This window comes from Crassostrea angulata, chromosome 7 (assembly GCF_025612915.1).
Source record: "Crassostrea angulata isolate pt1a10 chromosome 7, ASM2561291v2, whole genome shotgun sequence".
In the NCBI taxonomy this organism is placed as follows: Eukaryota; Metazoa; Mollusca; class Bivalvia; order Ostreida; family Ostreidae; genus Magallana; species Magallana angulata.
The window spans coordinates 15,098,259-15,119,428 of record NC_069117.1 but is presented as its reverse complement, the minus strand read 5'-3'; the positions used below and the strand labels follow the sequence as shown (position 1 = coordinate 15,119,428).

Genomic DNA, 21,170 nt, shown 5'->3' with positions numbered 1-21,170 from the left:
TGTACCATTTAAAATCTGACTATTTTCAAGGTATTTATAAATAAGTTTCCTTGAAAAACAATCCTGTAGCATACATTACATCGAATTCATCAATTATTTTCAAGAACTAAGTCTTATCAGCAGGAATGATTTGTGCTGAGGTCCAAACACTGTTTCACTTTCGGTTTGTCTGAGTAACTGCATAGGAGAGTTGATTAAAATCAACTCCCAAAAAAAGGGGGTTGGGACTTACATATTACTTCGACTTATCCATTGTATTCGAGATATCAGTGTTCGAGATATCAAAGTTCAACTGTATTAGTAAATATAAGTTTTAGAATAGATTTTAATTTTACTCTATCAAGTTCATGAAAAGTGTAACAAATGGACAACACACAACATTAACTTTTGGCAGAGTACCTGACTTTCTTTTTGAAGATCGTCGGGACTTTGACTCTTCAAAGTCTTCATCCTCAGTAGTATCAGTTTCATCATCAATCTCTTCCTTTGGGTCATCACTATCACTATCCTCTGTTGAATGACTTGAATCATCATCCGCTGACTTAGTATTTACACTAGTCTTTATATTTTCATTCTTCTCTAATTTTTTGGCTGCCTTCTCAATCTTTTTATCAGCAAAGTTTTTGCTGGACTTTCCCTCTTTTTCACTACTATCCTCTTCCATATCATCACTTTCTTTAGGTTTTCCTTTGCTTTCAGACTTTCCCTTGCTGTTTGTTTTAGAGGCTTTTTTGTCATTTTGACTGGTTGTATTGGATTTGTTTCCTTTCTGTGCTACTCTGTCAGACCCTTGACTTCTGGATTGGCTTTGGTCTGAATCACTATCATTATCCTGGGACTGACTTCTAGTTTTCCTCACTGGTTTGCATTCCTTGTCTTTCTCATTTGTTTCATCTCTTGTTTTATTTCTGGTTCTTTTCCGTGAATTATCACTGTCTTCATTTGTGGTTGAGGTTACACTTGATGCCTTTTCTTGGTCTTTCTCTGTAGAATTTGATATGTCCACTAATTTAACAACTAATTTCCCCTTTCCTTTTAGTTCCGTCTTTCCTGTGGATACATTGTTTTGACTATCTGAATCATCATCTTCACTTCCCAATTCCTCAGCTGCATCCTTCAAAAGCTCCTTTTCAGCTATTTCATTCTCATTCACCATTGTGTCATCACCATCATCCTGTGATTCAGAGCAAATGTCAGATTTTTGAGAAACACTCTTCTCGGGAGATGAACTGAGCACTAAAACCTCAGAATCATCCTCAGCGGACTTGGGTTTTGGAGTACTTGTCACTAAAGGAGAGTTGGCACCACCCGGTTTATCAAATTTTTGAGGAGTATCTATCGTCATAGCACCACCATTTCTGTCCAAAGGCTTTCCAGCTAGCAAAGAGGTCATTTTGGGCTGAGATCCTTGTTGGCTAAGATTCATAGCTTTTACTCCTGCTGCAGAAGTTTTCATTGCCATTTCTTGTAAAAACAAGTTTACACCACTTTTCACTAGATTTGCAGCAGTCAACCTTGCCTGCAGTTGCTCTTTACTTAAAGACCTAAGAGAAATCTCAAAAGGAAGTTTATCTAAATTAGACTCGGGTATAACATTTTCTTGAATATTTTTCAAGAGCTCTTGTAGATTGTCTGTCATAGATAACAAATTTGAGATGATACTGTGGATATTTCCTGGCAAGAGTCCAGTAAACGAAAGGGACAAACCACTCTCTGTTGTAGTACTACCTATAGTTGGTCTTAAGGGAGGCTTATATTGTGTTTGTACAATATTGGCATTCGGATATACCATCTCAAACTTAGTTGTATTACCAGTCTTGGGATCTATTACAACTCTCTCTGTATTGATTGTAGTGCCAGCATGGGGCTTGGTAACAATGGCTTTCTGGAACTCGCTGGGAGAGGAGGATCTAGAGGATGGATTGCTACTCGTTAGTACCTTCAACAACTGTTTGCCTTCTTTAGGTTTGTTGTCTTGCTGTTTTTCAGCTGCAGCTTTTTTGGAATCATTGGACTCCTTGGGATTGCTTGATTTAGGTGTGGCATTGGTTGGGGTCTTGGCTTTCTCTTTAACCTTTTGGTTCTCTGCCTCAATGTGATCTAGAACTTTCCTACACTCTGCCCGCAGAGGTTTCAGAAGAGTATTATCACATACATAACACTTCCACTCTTTTCCTTGAAAAAATATATTCAATGTACATTACTGTAATAATAATTAGTAAATGTTAGGAGAATGAATACTTCGTAAACTTTATAGTTCTTGGTTATCATTTGATGGACTTTGATAAATATGTATAATAAAAATAGTTCATAAGGATCGAAATAAAATATGCATTTTGAATAATAACAATACCATCCTCTGTCACGTTGCTAATTTCAGATCTTCCCAAGTTCCTTATGATACAAGTTTTGCAGAATGCATTGTGACAGAAATCACAGCCAAACAGCTTTCCCCCTTCACTGCACCATCTACACTGTTCATCTAGACCATCCGCATCCCGAGATATAGGACCACTGGTGTGGTACTTGTGGCAACTCTGAAAAAAATTCCTGCAGTTGATTAACACAAACAAGGTATGTGTATTTATTTCAATATAAAACAGAATTCAATTTTCCTTTTTGCACCCAAAACACTTCAATACTATGTACATGTAGGTACATTTATAGCACAAACCATAATACTGCATGTAAAAGTAAATTTTATTTAGATTGCATATCTTCTACTCCTAAAAACTTCCATTTACATGTATATTATATAAATAAGCTCTAATCTACTTGTATTTAACAAACAAGTTACAATTGGTCACTGACCTTACAGACCAAGACCCGGAGCTCCGGGTGCTTTCTGACACTGCCAGTCTTATGGATGTTAATTTGTTCTCCGCATGCTGTACAGGACACTCTACCTAAACTTCCAGAACTGAAATCTATAAAGTTTATCAATATTTTTAATCTGGAAGAATTATAAGTTGTATAAAATGAATAGAATTTATATTCTTCTCCGAGAAATACAAATATTGGTATAAATCTACATGTGTGTGCATTTATTTATTTATTTTTTTTATTATTATTTTCAAGTTTCTAGAGTTTGTTTTAATAAATAGCTATTAATGATTGGTGCATGTATTTAATAAAAAAGTATTTCATGTGCATCTAGACATATTCATTAGATTCTTAGATCCAATATAAAATATAACCCCAAGAAAATGCACATGTGGTGTAAACCAACGTTTAAAAGTGAGCCGACTTAAAATCAAAATACATCAGTGATGAACTAATTTGTGGGGATTAATTTTAGCAATTGAGTCTTTTCACTTAAAAAAAATATCAGAGGCAGGTAAAGTGAGGATATCTGTAGTAAAATGTCCCAGGAATTTTGGGGAATTGAATATTTGTATAGATTGTGTTCAATCAATCCAAAAGTAGGACAATTTTTTTGTGCAATGTAAATTGCAACATTTTAACATGTATGGAACTGCAGCCCCCAGGTCATCCATCTGAATTTTTTCAGACCAGGAGCTAGACCTAGAGCTACAGTAGTCAATACTTTTATCTTATTTATACATGTCAGATGGAAATCCTTCACTAAATGTTTCTAATATAAACAACAATCAACCTGTATTTGAGTCTCTCTTTTCTTTTTTCTTTGATCGAAATTCAGGTCCTCTGAATGATCCTTTCTTTTTTACTGGTTCAGGATGCACAACAACTGTACCTTAAGAAGTGAAAAATTGCACCATATTGTACTCATTACCCTACATACATTAGCATTCATCAGTAGTCTTCACCGATGTGTTCAATTATTCTTACATTCAAGTCTACTATAAAAATTTTATCAACACTTTTAAAATCTTTTTTCACTCTTTGTTTACAAATGTACTATCTGGTTTTATTGCTGTTCACAAACAACTGAAAGTTTTTTAATTGATGTTAAATAAAAATAATTGTAGTCTAATGCCAGTGTTTTAGCATGACAAAAATGTTAGAAAAATACAGACACTGCCATTAGATTATCATTTCAATTGAAGTAGATATTTTTATTCCAACCTTCTGGCAGGGAATCCAGGTCCGCATCTGAATTATCAACACCATTTGCTTCTTCGTCTGATTCAGCTCCCTTAGAACTTGCAGCTTTCCTTAAAAACATTTGAAACACAGTTAATCTTTCGACACTACAAATACATTTACCAACAAAAATAACCATTCATTTCACTATTTTGGGTTGTTCTACTTTGAAAGTGACTACCAATGAAATTGAAATATTTTTAAAAACATGTGGCTTTTGAGTTTTATAGTTCATATTGATCTTTAAGCTAACTTTAATGAAACTGTTAATTAAGATAATGTAATAATACGAATATGTAATAATGTGAATACTAAATTACCTTTTGGAAGCCATCTGTAAAATATTGAAATTTGTTATATTCAGTAGTATATTCTTACTATATAACTCTATATAGACAAATAGTCAATAATTGTAATATTAGCTCGTCCGAAAAATATTGACCGGTGACTATTTTTTTAATATTGACCGGCTAGGAATAATACCGAGAGAATATTCCCTCTATTTCAATTAATCGCTTTTGATTTGTTGATTCGTAAACGATGACGTAAATAACTCTTCGCGACTCCAAATCAAGGTGACATCATAATAGACAGTCAGTCAAGGCAAGTAAACAACGGACGCGCAATGCGACGGTTTGCTATCATAACGGATATAAAGATTTGCGAATTATTGTGAAGTAAAATCAGGTAGAACATCTGTATGTTAATTCTTACGGGCGTAGGAATATCACTAGTGACTGTTTGATGCTGAGGATAATTTGGAAATGAACTTTGCACAAAATTGAATTCCTGAATTCTTTGTTGAGCTGAGAAAATTACAGCGATCTGTTTTCAATTACTTTCTTAAATTTTGGTTTGTTTCTTCATATAACAAAACAAATGTTGACTGAGTTTTCGGGCAACATTGATTATATTAGCCCCCTTGGAACGAAAATCATTGCCCTCCGCTTCGCGTCGGGCAATATTTCGTCCCTCGGGGGCTAATATAATCAATGTTGCCCTCAACCCACCCCAGTCAATATTTGTATAATATTGAAAGAAACAGAACACTGAGCATAAGATTCAAAAGCTTGAAGTAGTACATCGGTGGAAAAATTTAATGGAACTAATTTTTTCCATGGCACTTATGTGGAAATACATTTAATCGATCTAAAACTAGTGTATTAAGTGTGTGTGCCTTAAATTGCAAATTTTTAACACGTTAGGAACTGTAGGTACCACGTAGTCCATTCAAAATTTTTCAGACCAAGAGCTACAGACCTGCAGCTACATCTATCTGGGCTGATCTAATTGATCTACCATGGATAAGGTTATTGTTTCCATCTTTCTTGAAAATGCAAGTGGCTTGTTACTGAGCTGAGTCCAAGTTAAAGCTGCGTGGTCCGATTTTATGCACGCTTTTAAACGATGCACGCTTTTAAACGATAGTTATGCTAAGTATATGTATAATAATAGACATTGCAGTAGTTTTCCCAGTCAATTAAGCCAAATTTCAATGAAGAAAAATCCGTACAAAATTTGCTAACAAAACAAACGACATAAAAGAGTACCGCTTTATTTCGCCTCATGTTAAATTTCATCCCTGACGAGGAGACGGGTATGGCTGTATTAGGACTTTGTCATCGCTTTGAATAAAGGTTGAAATGATCAGACAAATTACAAATAAACAAGTGTACGTTTTGTTCGCTAATATTTCTGAAGTTTGCTTTCTTTACAATTGATGCATAGCATGCGGGTTGAATGACCTCAATCATTCGAGAGACGAAACCAAACGGTTTCTTTTTCTAAACATTCCTGTGATGCATTTTGGTTTGTGTTTTCGTTTGCCCAAAAAGAAATTATTTTTATTTACTTTGAATATTTCTAACTTTGAAAGGAGACTGATTCTGCTGGTGTAAATAAGAGAAAGTCCATAACTTTCTAAGATAAATGGTTTGCATGGAAAAAATTTTGATACTGTAATAATGAATAAATCGGACCAAGCAGCTTTAAATGAAGGGGTACATGTACATATAAAACTCTTTAACTTCCTTAATCCTTATATAAATGTTTGATGCTAATCTGAATACCAGAAGGCTGAAGCACCTGGCTAGAGATGAAGGAGTCATATTATACTGATAAAGCAGCCATTGAAATCTAGCAAGTTAATTAAGCCACACATTTTATTTGTTTGGTGTTTCTAACTTACATGACAAAGGGGTATGACTATTTACGAGAAATTTTGTAAAGTGTAGCTTCCAACATAAAGAGTGTTCAATGAGAATAAAATATTGGTTTTTTTAATCAACACTTGAACATTTCTCCATTTACTGCTTTTTAAATTTATCATACTGTGTAACAGAAAAAAATCCTGAACTCATTGATACTTGGGTTTGTTGAATAGCAATGGCATGTGACAATGTCATTCAATGCTTTAGTCAGTTTGCTTTGTAACAGCAAGCATAGCTCGCCGGCACAAAGCACCGGCAAGCACTGCAAGCTCCAACGACAACACTTGGGCAAAGAGAAATTTCAGACTACTGCTACCTTTGACATACTGAAAATTCTATCATTGGATTTGTACCCACAATTCTGTGTAAATTGCAAATGGCTACCAATGTGAGAGTGAGAACATGTAAAATGCACTTTAAGAATGTCATACATTTTATTTAAAAGATGAATAGAACATTCTGCTGATTCTACAAAAATGGTTTACAACGTACTAGTTGTTCTTCACAACTTTTTTTTGCATATTGTTCAGAGCATTATTATTGTTCTTAACAATTTTCTTTGCATATTGTTCAGAGCATTGTTACCATAGTTACTTTCATAGAAATTGTTGAATGAGGTCTGCTTTATTATCGTGCACAAACATGACGTCAGAATGTGTAGATTTAGCCTCGATCAGAATCATGAAGCAATTTCAGACTTAGATCAAAATTTCAGTCAGTCAAAACATTACTGTTTATCATAATATGACGATTGAAATTTGTAATAAAAAACTTTATATCGAGACACTTTTAAAAGCATTTCAATTTTGCCAGTATTTGCATTTTCTCAAGAGACATTAAGACACTGTGTACAATTTTTGACATCAAGTCTTTAAGATTGCTTCATGATCCTGGAGCCTGAATAAATAGATAGGCGGATCCAACTGCATGTTTCCAATGAATCTGATAGTGAAATTTTGATTGTTGTTACTGACTTTGGTACTATTCGGGAGATACTGGAGGGTAAAATATTTTATTCTTATTCACATTCATGCATCCATTTGGTAAACCATGCTTTAATTTCTTATCAACAACCAGTGTTCATGCTGTGCTTGCCCCAACAGTCGCCACATAAAGCATATTATGTAGAAACACTGAACACAGATTTTATGAAAATTAGACTTCAAACTAAGATCATCCTCGATCATCTATTAAGACTTAAGAAATTGAGACGGTACACTAAATTAATTATAATAACCTTGCCATTTAAACCAATTCAGAAAAGTCGCATGTGTAAACTATGGGCTTTCATTTCGCATTCTGCAACTGATATGATTGAAATAAACAATACCTACATATTTATGTTTTAGTGTTACGACAATGTGAAAGTAAATAATCAAAGGGACGTTACTCTAATCACCGGCATTAAACCCAACTGCAAAGATGATACTGCATGATATAAATGATAAAATGAAATGTTACACACACTGCGTAAATATTTTCTAGATAGTTTTATATTATATCCTCCATTGTATCATCAAATTAACGTGAGAGTATCTGTTTATCTCAAAATGGCGCTAAATACGGTTTCCCACGCATGCAGCAAGAACAGCCTGAAATTGTTCTTCGTCTTGAGTTAAAAGCTTGATAAATCATACATAAAAACAAGTAAATGTACTTACCTCTGAAGATCATATAAAATTGTTGTCTGTCCAATATATCAAACCCGATCCATTTTGATCTGCAAATGGCGGAGAACTGGAGTGACGTACTGTGTCACGTGACTGACCTCGAGTTGACCTTAATTTGCATAATTTATTCATGATGTCAAACTTCTAATTTACATATTATTTGCATAATTATGTAATAATGTTACCTGATGAAAAAATTATTTTACCTCAAAAAAGCAATTTTTTTCCCACTGGAAGTTTGAATTTTCCGCCTTCGAAACTCCATTTCGCCGATCCCGAGACGATAGAAAGAAAAACGTAACTTCACTTTTTTTTGCAATTTTTTTGCAAAGGCACTTAACGTTACATTGCGATTAATTTGAGAGTGTAATTATCATTTTATTGGATAAAATTTAACTTAGAAACAAGTGCCTTTGCTTAAAGTATTTTTTTTTTCATACAATCATCGAGTTGTGAGTAGTTTTTTTTTTTTATCCTATACACACATTCTGTGTTTTCATTTACCCGAGCTTTTGCATTAACAAACGACAGCTAAAGTAAAAAAAAAGTGAAGTCGCGCATTTTTTTACATTTACTTGTAACTATCATCTCAGAAAGTTTCAAACATTGAAAGAATCAGGGAATTTATCTCAACAGACGCTTGTAAGACACTGGTAAATTCCTTAGTAACTTCAAGACTCGACTTTGGAAATAGTTTACTTTTTAACATAAACAAATGTTCCATGGATATATTACAAAAAATCCAAAATACCGCAGCTCGACTTGTGACCAAAACAAGAAAACGAGATCATATCACCCCTATTCTTGCTGACTTACATTGGCTTCCGGTAGAATTCCGTCCGAAATATAAAATCCTTGACAATTCATGGATTCGCTCCAGAATACTTACAGGAATTAGCTACAATCCGGATACAATAAACCGGACTCTACGATCCGGCGGGAGCTTGTCACTGATTTTACCTAGGGTGCACTGGAACATAGGGTGAAAGACAATTTAGCTATGCTGCTCCCTATTTATGGAACAGCCTTCCAGTGCGTATCCGTCAAGCCAAATCTGTTCAATGTTTTAAAAAACAATTGAAAACTTATTTTATTAACTGGCTTTTGTTTAATTTTCAAGATAAATATTAATGCGTGCGCAAAATTTTTATTACATCCAATAGTTAACCATAGATGATTGTAATATGCCGGCCTATATTATTTACTTTTCCTTTTGTTTTATAGCTATGCATTCTATGTTTTGTAATGTCCATTTTATGGAAAGCGCCTTAGAGTGATAATTTTATTATATAGGGCGCTATAAAAATTATTGTTATTGTTATTTATTATTATTATTGTTAATTCTATATCGAAAACGTCGTCTTACTATTATAGTTTATACAAATTATAATCAGAAGTAGATCCGCTTTACCCGCAGTTCTCCAACCAATAGACCAGACATTTTACTATATTGTGGTTTCCTGAGAACGGAAGCCATTTAAATACATGCAGCTCAAACACCATATTGTCAGGTTGCCATTGTTTTGCACAACTTTTCTCCATGTTGATTTTTATTCCTCCTCCCATTCAAAGGAATGCAGAAACTGTCAGGCTATCAGTGTCAACGTAGTCCAAAATATCTGACGTTTTCCGGGACTGTTTTTAACGATTTTGATATTTTATTTTACTGCATGGCAAGTAAAATAATTTTAAAAAATCGTTATAAAAGCCTGGATACTTCGGATATGTATGTATGTCTTGTAATGTTTGTATAAGTTTTCTAGTGATAAAAAAAGAAATACATGATCTAACGTATGAAAATCGTTTATCCTGGAAATATCTATAATTAACCATCACACACGTTTTATGTAGTTCCGTCATCATAAATAAGGCTTTTGATTTCCACCATACTAATGTAATTAACCTTCTAAAAACCCGCAAAAGAGAACCATACATGGCCCTGATGCCATAAATCTTTGACGTATTCATTTCTAAATTTTACTTCCTACTATGCAAATGAAATTAAATTCAATATCGAACTTGTCTGATACTTTTGGCTATAAAGCCGACAGTGTATGCATGTACATGTGAACCTCTTTTACACTTGTTTACCTGTCGTCAAGCCAGCGGCATAGCGTACATGTATTTTGAAAATATGAATGTCCATTTTTTATCGCATACTGGTACAATTCTTCAGGTATTAAGACAAAACGTATCTTATTTTTATATCAATATTTTATTTGTGTTTTGAAATTACATTTAATATGATATGATATGATATAGGCATATTTTTGTATCACATATCAGAGAGCCATGAAAACGAGTTACACAACCATGTATCAAACTGCATTGGGGTTTTTTAAAATCATAATCACGATCTATAAATCATGATCACTGAACAAAAGAAAATCAAGACCTGCAAAAAGAATTGTAAAAATTACAATAATATGTATCACGTATCACATTGATGTTCCGATACATATGATATGTATCATGTATCACAGTGGTGTGAAAAATACACAACATGCATAGTAAAACATTCTCGATCTGCCTACATAAACTCTATATAACAAAACGGGAACTTGATTGGCACATACGTTTGTCAACGAAACAAACAAGTAGTAGTCAGCAATTATAATTTTACCCGAATATGTTGTATATACAGATCAATAGAAAAATAACCAATAAAGCCATATATATGTTTATATGATTTTCAATTATAAATACAATGTAATACTTTACATGAGTAAGAGAACAATACTTTTAGTTTTAAACAAGGCTTCCAGTATAACGCCAGAACTCATTCTTCGTTCCTTGATTTGGCCATCCGCATCTTCGCTGGCCAAGGGTTTTCGGTCCACTTTGCACCCCGTAAATGTTTATGAGGAACAAAATGGACCGAAAACCCCTACAGGCTAGCGAAGATGGGCCATCCGACACTCACTGTATGCCTTTCATCTGTGGGTTTTTGGCTTTGACCTTATTGCTATAATTGTCAAAACAGTTTTCATCACGCCCTCAAACCAAGTCAATAATTTTTTTTCACTGATTACCGATATTGTTATTTTTTCAACGGGTCTCCTATACATCCTCATTTTTAGGCGTACGACTAACATCAACTTTCGTTACAAAACGTCTGGGAGGCATATTTGACACATTCTCTTCTTGCTTTTCACTTTTATCAACCATACCATTCCAAGCTTTATTTTTCCTCTGTTCTGAAAATTGTACATTTTCATACAGCGGTGACGGATCTTGTTGATTAGTTCCTTCACCTTCCTTGATGCTATCTTTATCGGCACCATTATGGTCAGGAACAGGTTCTCGTTTGTTACTCTGCGTTCTCGTGACAGTTTTCTTCATCTGCGCAACTCCTTTGTAAAGAAGAGGCCCATCCTCTTTTAGCAATAGACTGGGCCACACTACATAATCAATGACGTCACCAGACCTTGTATATGCTCGAAACATGTGCAGTGAGTTGGGATCCACGTCTGTGACCATGTATACGGGAGGTTCCTGTAGATTCATGTACCAACAAAGTCGAATGCACGATTTTATGAAATCCATAACGCGTTTACAGCTTTTAAGTATGTCACAGCTTATTTTTAATTCATTGGCCTCAGCATTCTCGATTTCTTGTAAGACTTCATCTGGAAGTTTCTGGAATTTCAATATAATTTTGATCAAGAAATAACAATACACCGATTGCACTTAAAAAAAAATTGAATGTATGATGAATTTACCTCTATAATTTGACGTAGCCTTACTTCACCGTGAGTTCTAATAAATTCTCTGCATTTTCTTTCAAGTTCGACTGTCATTTTCTGATGCTGATCAAAGTTAAATGCTTACAATTAAATTTGTGTTTGTATTAATTAAGCGAATATGATGACATACAGCAAGAATGCACGTTGTACGAAATGAATTTGTATACTTGCCACTTCGCTATTCTCGTCCAAACAAACGGCCGTCTTTACTTCCTCTAGTTGTTTCTCTGACGTCTTTTTGCAGCGTTTATAGATATCCTTTTAAAACGAGAGAACCATACAATTTTTACTTTCTAAATCATGTTCAAACTATTCCTGAAAAAATTACCAATTTTGAAAAAAAAATGCACGGATTATTCACACATACATACAGCGGCAAGTTCTAAATTTGATATATTTAATTATACATGAAAATAACTCTGATGTACCACCTTGGTGATTTCATAGAACAATTTGATGACAGTGATCTCCATTTCCTCTTCCGATTTCTCCGTAGATTTTTCTTTCTTCTTTCTTTCTTTCAATTCTTCGGTAGCATCTGTCCATTCGTTGTCATACAGCTCCGAGAACTTTTCTGCCAACTTACTAGGCCGATTTTGATCGCTGAGGTCGGCTATAGCAGGGTTATTGGACTTTAAACGAGCACCTGCTATTTCAGATATCCTACACAAACCAAGAAATATCTTATTTATAAATGCAGCGTATGTGTGCAATTAATGTAAATGTTGAATTTATTTAAGTGGGGGGAAATATTGTAAATTTACATGAATATAAATACTGAATTATTATTTACAACATTGTTTGCGACAATATTTACTTACTTATTCAGTATATCTTTACGTTCCTGTTGAAGACCGACCAGTGTCTGTTTTGATTTTGCGACACCTAGCGTCGAATGAATATCTGTGCCCTATCATAAGAAAAAAATGCCAAAATATATTTATTACATACGAGTTTTCATAGAGAATGTGAATAAATGCGTTATTCAATAGAACACGGAAGAATAAATACCTTTACATATTTCGAGTTGTTCTGTATAAAGTTTTCCAAAGCTTGAACGTCTTCCGTATTGAGAGTGTTCCTGCCATTCTGATATTCTCTCAGGACGTCAGTCAATGTCCGTCCGGCCGTGGGTGAGGGGGTAGGTGTATATTTCACCGTGGCCTGATGTGGATCATTCATAGAAGAACCGGTGCCCATACTCTGGTGCTTCCCGAATGTGCTTGTAAATTAAATCCGATAGTTATGGATAAACTAATTAAGCATATACATGGCAGTGTATTCAACAGATCAGTAAAAATCTCCCTATTACCATTAACAAGACTACAATTCATTACTAACTACAAAATAGACATGTACTTTCGGTTTGATTTAAACCCCCAATAAGAGCTGGTACCTGGAATTTGGTTTGATTAAATTACACAGTATACCTGGAACTCCTCGCCATTTGTAAGTCAAAATGATGGGGTGTTGACGAACTGGTCAGTCTCAGCCGTTATGCTTGTTGAGCGTGTCCAGATCAACTCTGTTACATAATGTCACGAGGTAAGTTGGTCAGCATTTGCATCAAAATCCATAACAACAAATTAGCTATATTTTTCAGGTACTTTCGTTTTGAAAGATATATAGAGAGTTGTAAATTTTATGTTCACTGACAGGATATGGGCTATTTTCTTATCTCTTGTAAACAACCAATCAATTATTGTTTACTTTCTCATACACATTAATACGATTTAAGGGACGATTTTTCAAGATTTAAAGGCGCGTAATATATATGAATTTGAAACTCACCAAAATAAAGTTTGTTCTCAGGCCACAATCCCTCTGAGCTTGTGTTATATGTTTACTATAATTAACGCTAAATTTCCCGGTGCTTGAAGTGTACAATTAAGGAATTTGAAGGCAAAGCTTAAACACGGAAAATGTTACATAAATTGATATCCGTTTAAACTATGCTTTAAAACAGATAGAGAGAAAAATGCTAGAATATATGAATCCTGCATACAATTTGATGAAAAGTATACCTTTAGTTTGTTTAAAAGCTCTCGTTTTCCAAAACTGACCTATGTAATGTATCTTTTGTGCATTTTACAGATCAAGACCCGAGTTCAAGCTCCTTTCTGGTTGTGGCCATCGACTTTGGAACAACGTTCTCCGGGTATGCTTTTCAGTTCCGACATGACTATGAGTCAGACGGAATCAGAAGCATATTTGCGAACACGTCTTGGGTAGCAGGCGGGGACGGCTTGATGTCATGGAAAACCCCGACCACCTTGCTTCTCAATACAGACGACTCGTTCAACTCTTTTGGTTACGAGGCAGAAGAAGAATACAATGATTTGATAGAAAACGATGAACACCATGACTACCACTACTTCCGCCGCTTCAAGATGATGTTGCATGACAAAATGGTACATGTACTGTAATAATTTTGATTCTGCTGGTCTGTTAGAGGCGTAAGGTTCAAGATGGGAATCTGGCAAAGGTTTTTTTTAAGAGATATTTAAGTAAGTCAGAGTGGTTTGAGGCATATTTTTAGTAATTTTACTATGTAAATTGTAGAAATTCTGGACCCCCCCCCCCCCTCCGATCGGCGCATGCTTGGAAATGTCAATAATGTCCCCATATATGTTCACACCAATAACAAGTTTCAAAGTTAAAACATACGCCATTTCCTTCCCGAGCAGTTCATTTGAATGAAAGTTGTATTCTAAGGGATCCAAGGTTATTATTTTTAGTTTAATAACAATATTAAAATCTTTTTTTCCAAAATGAACATAATTATATTTTAAATTTTATATCCATTTGGGGGAATGGTACAGGGAGGCTTCGGTTGTGCAATCAAATTGTATGTCACTGACTTCATAAACCCTCTTCAAACTCATATAACACTAGTATATATTGCTTTGAAGATGATTTTTAAAATATATATCTTTAGAAAACCCATATCATAGGATCGATAAACCTAAATTCACATGCCTTGTACTAATCTTGCACATTGTTAAACCTTAAGATCATGGATAGGAACGTCACCATCGAAGATTCGGGTGGAAGAAAGTACCCCGCTCGATCTGTCTTCCAACACTCCATCGCCTATCTTAAAGATCATTTTTTCAAAACCATAGAAGATCGCTCCCTGGGGTTAGAGCCTGAAGACATCACCTGGGTCCTCACTGTGCCAGCTATATGGAACGAACCTGCGAAACAATTTATGAGAGAGGCCGCTGTTGAGGCAAGTTTGTATGCAATATATTACTATAATTACTGTAAACGTATTAAAATTGGCAGTAATTAATTTTTAAGTAAGTTACAAGTTATATTTCAATTAAATTTATATTATTGTTCTAATTCCTTTGCAGGCTGGGATACCATCAAAGAATCTGCAGTTAGCATTGGAGCCTGAGGCCGCTTCGCTGTTCTGTAAATACATCCCCACAGAGAAACAGACGAACGAAGATGGACAGAATATAAAACTGGTTCCGTTCTGTGCGGGGACTCGGTACATGATTCTTGATCTCGGTGGTACGTTAATTCCGCTCATATGAAAAAATAACTGTTGCTTATGTTGAATATTATACATTTATTGCATGATTGTGAGGGAAATATGAAGATTTATTTCCCCAGGAAAAATCATATTTCCCGAGGGTAACGCCCGAGGGAAATATGATTTTCCTATGGGATTAAATCTTCATATTTCCCTCACAATCATGCAATAAATTGTTTATTATACCGAACGGCAGGTGATAATTTAGAATACATCAGTTTCTAATCTTTTCTCTGTAAAGCAATAACGTGGTTAGTGTTAACTGGGGTTTTTTTCTATGACAGATCAGAAATAAAGATTTAAAACAATTTTTTAATAGAATTAATCATTTATTTGCATCGTATGCTCATCCTCGGGATTATTTATAAGATGGAATGAAAATTCGAGGGGGTGAAATATGATAAAGAATATGATGATGATAGGGAAATATGAAGTTTTTTTAATCAAATCGAGGTATGATAAATATTATTTGTTCACCTCTGAATGAAGAATATTGAAATGTGAAAGGACGTCAACGGTTCAAGTACTTTAAAGATGAAGTAATGATATCTTTCAAATTTACTAGAAACTGTATTTTCCCCACTAAAGTTAACAATGTGATTTTTAAACTTAAGCAGTTATACAAGCATACATGGATTTCATACTTTTAAGCTTACCTATATTATTGATTACTTCTAATAAAGAAACAGTATATTTTGTGCAATTGTATGCAAGCATCTCGATTTTAAGTGCAGAATAAATTTAAATAAAAATAAACCAGTATCATCTGGTTCCATTCTGAGAACCCCGGAAGGGTGAAACGTTTCCGTTTTAAACATCTGGAAAAAATCTTTGAAACCATGCCTATCAGTAACTACAGTGTACAAGGGTATTAAAGTTACAGTTTAAGGTTTTACCATTTAAGTTCGTTTGAATTTATCGTCGGAAACCCACCGCCGGTCTCACATATGCGTACATGCGAAATTGGCTGCGAGTTTCCGACGATGTCCTAAAGCGTAAAGTAATGGCATCAAGAGGGGTGCAAAGTTTAAACTAAAAAAAGTCTTTTACTGAATTCATACTTATTGAGATCATGACCACAAAGACGTACGTGTTGCAAATTACCACAGCAAGAAAACCATTGCTAAAATATTTCATTTTTCAGGTGGAACTGGTGACGTCACAGTCCACGAAGTCATCGACGAGAACACATTGAAGGAACTCAATGTAGCTAGCGGTGGAGCGTGGGGAGGAACGAATGTAGACAGAGCGTACATGGAATTGCTGATATCGATATTTGGAGAGGACGTTATCAAGAGGTTCAAAACGGAGAGACGAACAGACATGTTAGAGTTCCAGCGAGATTTTGAGATGAAAAAGAGGACCATCAGAGACAGGATGGGTCAAAACATTCGGCCAGTAGTGATCTCCATACCAGCGTGTCTCTCAGAGTACGTGAGAGAAATGAAAGGGTGGTCACTGGAAAACGCCATTTCCAATTCAGAATACGCGGATAAAATAAAACTGAAACCGGGAAACAAGTTTGCCTTTGCTAGGGAATTAATGGAGACGCTGTTTCAGACGACAAAAGAACAGATCGTACAACACGTCAGAGAAATCCTGGAGAACCAAGACTCAGAGAACAGAATATCCGCGATACTGATGGTGGGAGGGTTTTCGACATCAAATATCATAGTAGACGCCATAAAGGAGGCATTTCCTGACCTTCGGGTTGTGGTTCCCCCAGAACCCGGTCTAGCCGTTGTTAAAGGGGCTGTGTTATATGGCCACGCTCCTCTGACAATAGCGTCTAGAGTTTGCAAGTACACCTACGGCGTGGCTGTCTATGACACTTTCAAAGAAGGCGTACATCCGCCTGAAAAAAGATTAGAGACCAAGACAGAAGTCTTGTGCAAAGATATTTTCAACAAGTTTATTGAGGCTGGCCAAAGTGTCAGTGTTAATAGTAGCGTGGACAAAACATATGACGTAACGGAACCAAACGCTCCAATGGCTCTGAACATATTTGCGACCACCGAGAAAAACCCAGCCTTCACGACCGACGAAAAGTGCGAGATGTTGGGAAGCATAACGATCCAACCACCAGAGGGCGGTTGGAAAAAGGATGCGAAAATAAAAGTCTCTATGAAATTTGGAGGAACAGAGTTCGAGGTCCATGCAACTGACGAACAGTCCCCACAGACGGTTTACAGTACACAGTTCGACTTTTTAACTTTTAACTCTAGGACTCGATCAACACTAGTATAAGCTGCTGAGTTTTCGAAAGTCTGGGTTATGGTTCATTGCAAAAACCAAACGCAATATGTTTAAATAATTAAAGTAGTTAGACTAGGTAAAGAAGTTTATTTTATATTATTGAAAATCGCATAATGAATTCTTTCGTTTGTAAACTTAACCTTTACAAACGAAAGAATTCATTATGCGATTACAATTTCGATATTTTTTCAATCTTTAAAAATTTATTACATGTAACACCGAATTACCTTATTATCAAAATTCAGGCACAGAGTACGTACATGCAAGGGGGCAACATATGTAATTTTTATTTATCATAAAAATTACCGGTATCTTCATAATCAAATAATTTACTGTTAATTTGAGTTACTTTTTCCAGCTGTATTATTCCATCGTAGTACATATTACATTTTATATTATATATCAAAAGGTTTCCACTCCTCCGTCCATATTACTGAACTTTAAAAACCATTGGACTCCTGATGAGCTGAAGTTACTCATACCCTCCCCACCCCCCACCCCCCAAAAAAGAAACACCCTGTAACATATCTTTGTATGTATAATGATTTCTCCTAAAGCGCTGTACTATTACAGTTGAAATCAAACGCAGAGAGAATTTTGCTTTTGGCAGTGTATACTCATGATTTCAAAGTGTTTCCCATATGCATGACATGTTGTTTGGTATAGCTAAAAGAATCAAATCATCCACCTTGATGTTGAAGTTTTCATTTGATCATTTGTAAATTAAAAGTGCTCCACAATTTTTGTCCAAGTGTTACCTCAAACAAACTTACTCTGATGAAGGAAAATAATAACACACAATGTTCTTTTTCTTATACATTGTACATGTATAAAATGTATGTTCATTTAATCAAATCAACAATAAATCAGATATAAACAGAAAACGTGTTTGATATATTTTACGTATGTGGTGTTTTAAATCATTCTTGAATTCCTCAATAAAAAATACTGATTAATTTTATTTGCTTTAGAGCTACCTTAAAAAATTATTTGCTTGTTACTAATTTGGACCTTTGGGAAACAATTTTTATTTTCAAAGTTGCAAGAAAATATAACTGCTGGATACAGAAGAAAGATAGTTGATTTTTCTGTTCATAAAAATGCAAATGAAGCAGATATGCTTTGTCTGTCATATAACTGGGATAGGGTGAAACGAAATTTTTTGTTGGTCTTTCAAATGCTAGTAAAGAAATGTACAAATATTTTCTATTTTTCTTATCAACAAAACCAACTCCAGATGAAAATAAAAGATGGCAAAAAAGTATTTCCATTAAATTTAAACTTTGGACTCTAACCTTTAAAATCAGACAAATATACATGTTATTTGTTATTCATTATTCAATTACTGATATTTTCCTGAGATACTGTTTCTATAGGGTATCAACATTGTTGTTTAATTTTATTATAACATGCAAAGTCCTGTACTCAAGAATAATACTAATAAAAATCCTCATCTGATGAGGATCATGCATGCAATGATGAAAGACATCCACCCATATGACACACTTTCTAAACAGTCACCAATGAAGACCTTAAAGTGGTTCATTACATTCAGCCCATAATTCCCAGCTACATGTAGGAATGAGTCTTGATCATGAAATGCCCACATAGTCTTTTTTTCCACATCTCGTGTACATGAGGATTAAATCACAGACTGGACTTTAGATGAAAACACAGCAACTAATTGTTTTATGTTATGTTTTAGGTTCTTTAGGCTCACTTGATCCTGATTGTTCTGACTTTTGTAGTTCCATGTCTATTCTTTCTTTTGCACGATATACCTGAAATAAATATCGACTGATACAGTTTCCACAATTACATATTTAACATTTCATAACAATTTAAAATTGATCAAAAGAAACGCCACTGTTTTATTATATGTAGTCCCTGTTTCCATAAATGATAATGTTTGCTTCATAAATTGTATTTCAATATTCATAAATCAAATATCTTTGTTTCTGAACTACATGCATTCATTAGAAAAAAAAAGTTCATAAATTTTGTTTTTAACTTAAATTTCAACATTTTTTCACAGATATGGTGTGTATATTTATTTAAAAAAGTGCCAAAAATTAATGGAAACAGGGACAGAAACAGGAATTGGGACAATTATAGTTTAATGGGTGAATGTATATCAGTACATATAAATTAATGTTTCTATTGAATATTAGGTTATTCAGATATATGCATTCAGAAAATTCATAAAACAATACAAAATGATACACGTATACACCAGTACATGTATAATATACAATTACTAAAATAATATATTACTAACTAATATAAAAAGTAAAATATAAGACTGTTGATAAACTTAGTAAATTCTTTTATAAGACTTGCACAATGTGCACTTAATTACCTTTGATTGTAAATATAAGGAACCACCTTTGGCTTTGTCATTGACTTCAAATAAATGTTTGTAGTTTTTCTCAATGGTTTCTATATCATGTGGCTCTGTCACATTTAAAATCTGCTTGGCTTCCTAAAGAAGATGGAAAACACAAAAATGAAACTGCTTCCATATCTGTCTAGCTGGCTTTATAATTGAAGATTGTGTTTGTCAAAATCAACTGTTTTGTAAAAAATGTCTAAAATATCAGAAAAACATTGTAACTTAGCAATTTAAAAACTTCAAATTGTATTCCACCAAATGTTTCTACAAGTAGCTTGCATCAATGAATATGCTTCAAGTAAGTTAAAATAAAATTATTAATTCAAAATTCAGATGTCATTCACATGTTGGCATTTATAGATTTACACAACATTGAACAATTACAGAATTTGATTTGGATTTTTGTAACTTTACAACATAAAATGTACCTGCAGTGTCATTCCAGTTATTGAATCATTGGCAACTCGTCTAGCACCCTGCCTCCCCCCACCTGCTCTCTCAGCTGCTTGTTGACTGGTGCGGAATTCCTCCCTCACTGCCCTTGTAAAGGCACGACCCACAATCTGAGCACCACCTATGATTAGTTCTAGCAAAGGTTTCTAGAAAAAGATCAATACAATGTCATTATATGTCACAAGACAAGAAGTTTTCATCAACTTAGATAAAAAAAAACACCCAATGACATTCATTGTTAAGACAAATAAGTACTTTTCTAGAAAAATCTGTCAAAAGGGGAAAATATCGGAATCAGATTTCCGTCAAGATATTTCAAGCCGGCTGATTTATTTTCTATAATATGATGGAATTGTCTTTGAAGTAAGAATTTCATTGACACAACATGTATCCATTGCATATTCTTGCACTCGGGTACATTTGTTTTGGATTGCGTCACGTCAAAACGATTAATTTTTATAGACATACAAGTAAAATGCATTAAATTTATATATATCGTGAAGTGGAATATCTTCAAAACGAAGTCGTTCATCTTTTCTTACCATGCCTGGTATTTGCTGGACAAACGAAATATTATGAAATATTCTCCTGGGGTTGGATTCGGAAGGACATCCAAACCATGCGAGAAAAAAAAATCCGTGTAATTTTAGCGTTTGAATTTTCATCACCACTCCTAACCCGATCAAATAATCTATTTAAAGATTTTCTTAGAATTAAAACATTCGTTTACTATTTGGTGGTATTTATTAGTGTTTTTATTTTAAATGATAACGAAATAAAATTAAACGTTTAGCTGTTTGGTAAGAAGAGAAATCAATTATACTTTTAATCATT

General features: G+C 34.3%; 4 protein-coding genes across 5 annotated transcripts in view; 1 reads left to right on the top strand and 3 right to left on the bottom strand.

The window, feature by feature from the left end:
* The window catches only part of LOC128192260 (transcriptional regulator ATRX-like), a 39,720-nt gene extending 31,687 nt beyond the window's left edge, over positions 1 to 8,033 (bottom strand). Inside the window, exons 1-7 of the mRNA XM_052864816.1 lie at positions 7,937 to 8,033; positions 4,386 to 4,399; positions 4,048 to 4,136; positions 3,617 to 3,715; positions 2,812 to 2,927; positions 2,354 to 2,537; positions 400 to 2,175 (exon numbers count right to left, since the gene is read on the bottom strand). Of these exons, the coding sequence (XP_052720776.1) occupies positions 400 to 2,175; positions 2,354 to 2,537; positions 2,812 to 2,927; positions 3,617 to 3,715; positions 4,048 to 4,136; positions 4,386 to 4,399 (2,278 nt within the window). The 5' untranslated portion in view covers positions 7,937 to 8,033. The remainder of the gene's footprint in view (positions 1 to 399; positions 2,176 to 2,353; positions 2,538 to 2,811; positions 2,928 to 3,616; positions 3,716 to 4,047; positions 4,137 to 4,385; positions 4,400 to 7,936) is intronic.
* A 2,108-nt stretch (positions 8,034 to 10,141) lies between these two features.
* Positions 10,142 to 13,261, bottom strand: LOC128191796 (uncharacterized). Of its 2 annotated transcripts, none has more exons than XM_052864097.1 (7): positions 13,122 to 13,261; positions 12,703 to 12,913; positions 12,513 to 12,601; positions 12,123 to 12,354; positions 11,863 to 11,949; positions 11,668 to 11,754; positions 10,142 to 11,584 (listed from the first exon to the last, which is right to left on the bottom strand). In XM_052864097.1, the coding sequence occupies exons 1-7, from the start codon at positions 13,136 to 13,138 to the stop codon at positions 11,006 to 11,008; spliced, it is 1,302 nt and encodes a 433-aa protein (XP_052720057.1). In that variant the 5' UTR covers positions 13,139 to 13,261; the 3' UTR covers positions 10,142 to 11,005. The 2 variants fall into 2 exon arrangements, with proteins under 2 accessions (XP_052720057.1, XP_052720058.1); XM_052864098.1 differs by lacking the exon at positions 13,122 to 13,261 and adding an exon at positions 13,004 to 13,050.
* On the top strand, positions 13,097 to 17,988 carry LOC128191795 (heat shock 70 kDa protein 12B-like). The gene is made up of 5 exons (XM_052864096.1): positions 13,097 to 13,236; positions 13,786 to 14,102; positions 14,705 to 14,923; positions 15,051 to 15,213; positions 16,380 to 17,988. The coding sequence occupies exons 1-5, from the start codon at positions 13,227 to 13,229 to the stop codon at positions 17,480 to 17,482; spliced, it is 1,812 nt and encodes a 603-aa protein (XP_052720056.1). The 5' UTR covers positions 13,097 to 13,226; the 3' UTR covers positions 17,483 to 17,988.
* A 306-nt stretch (positions 17,989 to 18,294) lies between these two features.
* Positions 18,295 to 21,020, bottom strand: LOC128191799 (mitochondrial import inner membrane translocase subunit Tim16-like). Its single transcript, XM_052864100.1, has 4 exons — positions 20,879 to 21,020; positions 20,312 to 20,482; positions 19,851 to 19,973; positions 18,295 to 19,272 (listed from the first exon to the last, which is right to left on the bottom strand). Exons 1-4 carry the CDS (start codon positions 20,999 to 21,001, stop codon positions 19,186 to 19,188), a joined length of 504 nt encoding a protein of 167 aa, XP_052720060.1. The 5' UTR covers positions 21,002 to 21,020; the 3' UTR covers positions 18,295 to 19,185.
* Between the last annotated feature and the right edge of the window lie 150 nt (positions 21,021 to 21,170).

Coding starts and splice junctions, on each gene's coding strand:
- LOC128191796 (XM_052864097.1), bottom strand. Junction 12,602..12,702: donor ACAACTCGAAATATGTAAAG/GTATTTATTCTT, acceptor TTCTTATGATAG/GGCACAGATATTCATTCGAC. Junction 11,585..11,667: donor GGCTACGTCAAATTATAGAG/GTAAATTCATCA, acceptor TTGAAATTCCAG/AAACTTCCAGATGAAGTCTT.
- LOC128191795 (XM_052864096.1), top strand. Junction 14,103..14,704: donor TGATGTTGCATGACAAAATG/GTACATGTACTG, acceptor TTAAACCTTAAG/ATCATGGATAGGAACGTCAC. Junction 14,924..15,050: donor TGAGAGAGGCCGCTGTTGAG/GCAAGTTTGTAT, acceptor ATTCCTTTGCAG/GCTGGGATACCATCAAAGAA.
- LOC128191799 (XM_052864100.1), bottom strand. CDS start 21,001: ATGAAAATTCAAACGCTAAAATTACACGGATTTTTTTTTCTCGCATGG. Junction 20,483..20,878: donor TCCAGCAAATACCAGGCATG/GTAAGAAAAGAT, acceptor ATCTTTTTCTAG/AAACCTTTGCTAGAACTAAT. Junction 19,974..20,311: donor TAACTGGAATGACACTGCAG/GTACATTTTATG, acceptor CATCTTCTTTAG/GAAGCCAAGCAGATTTTAAA.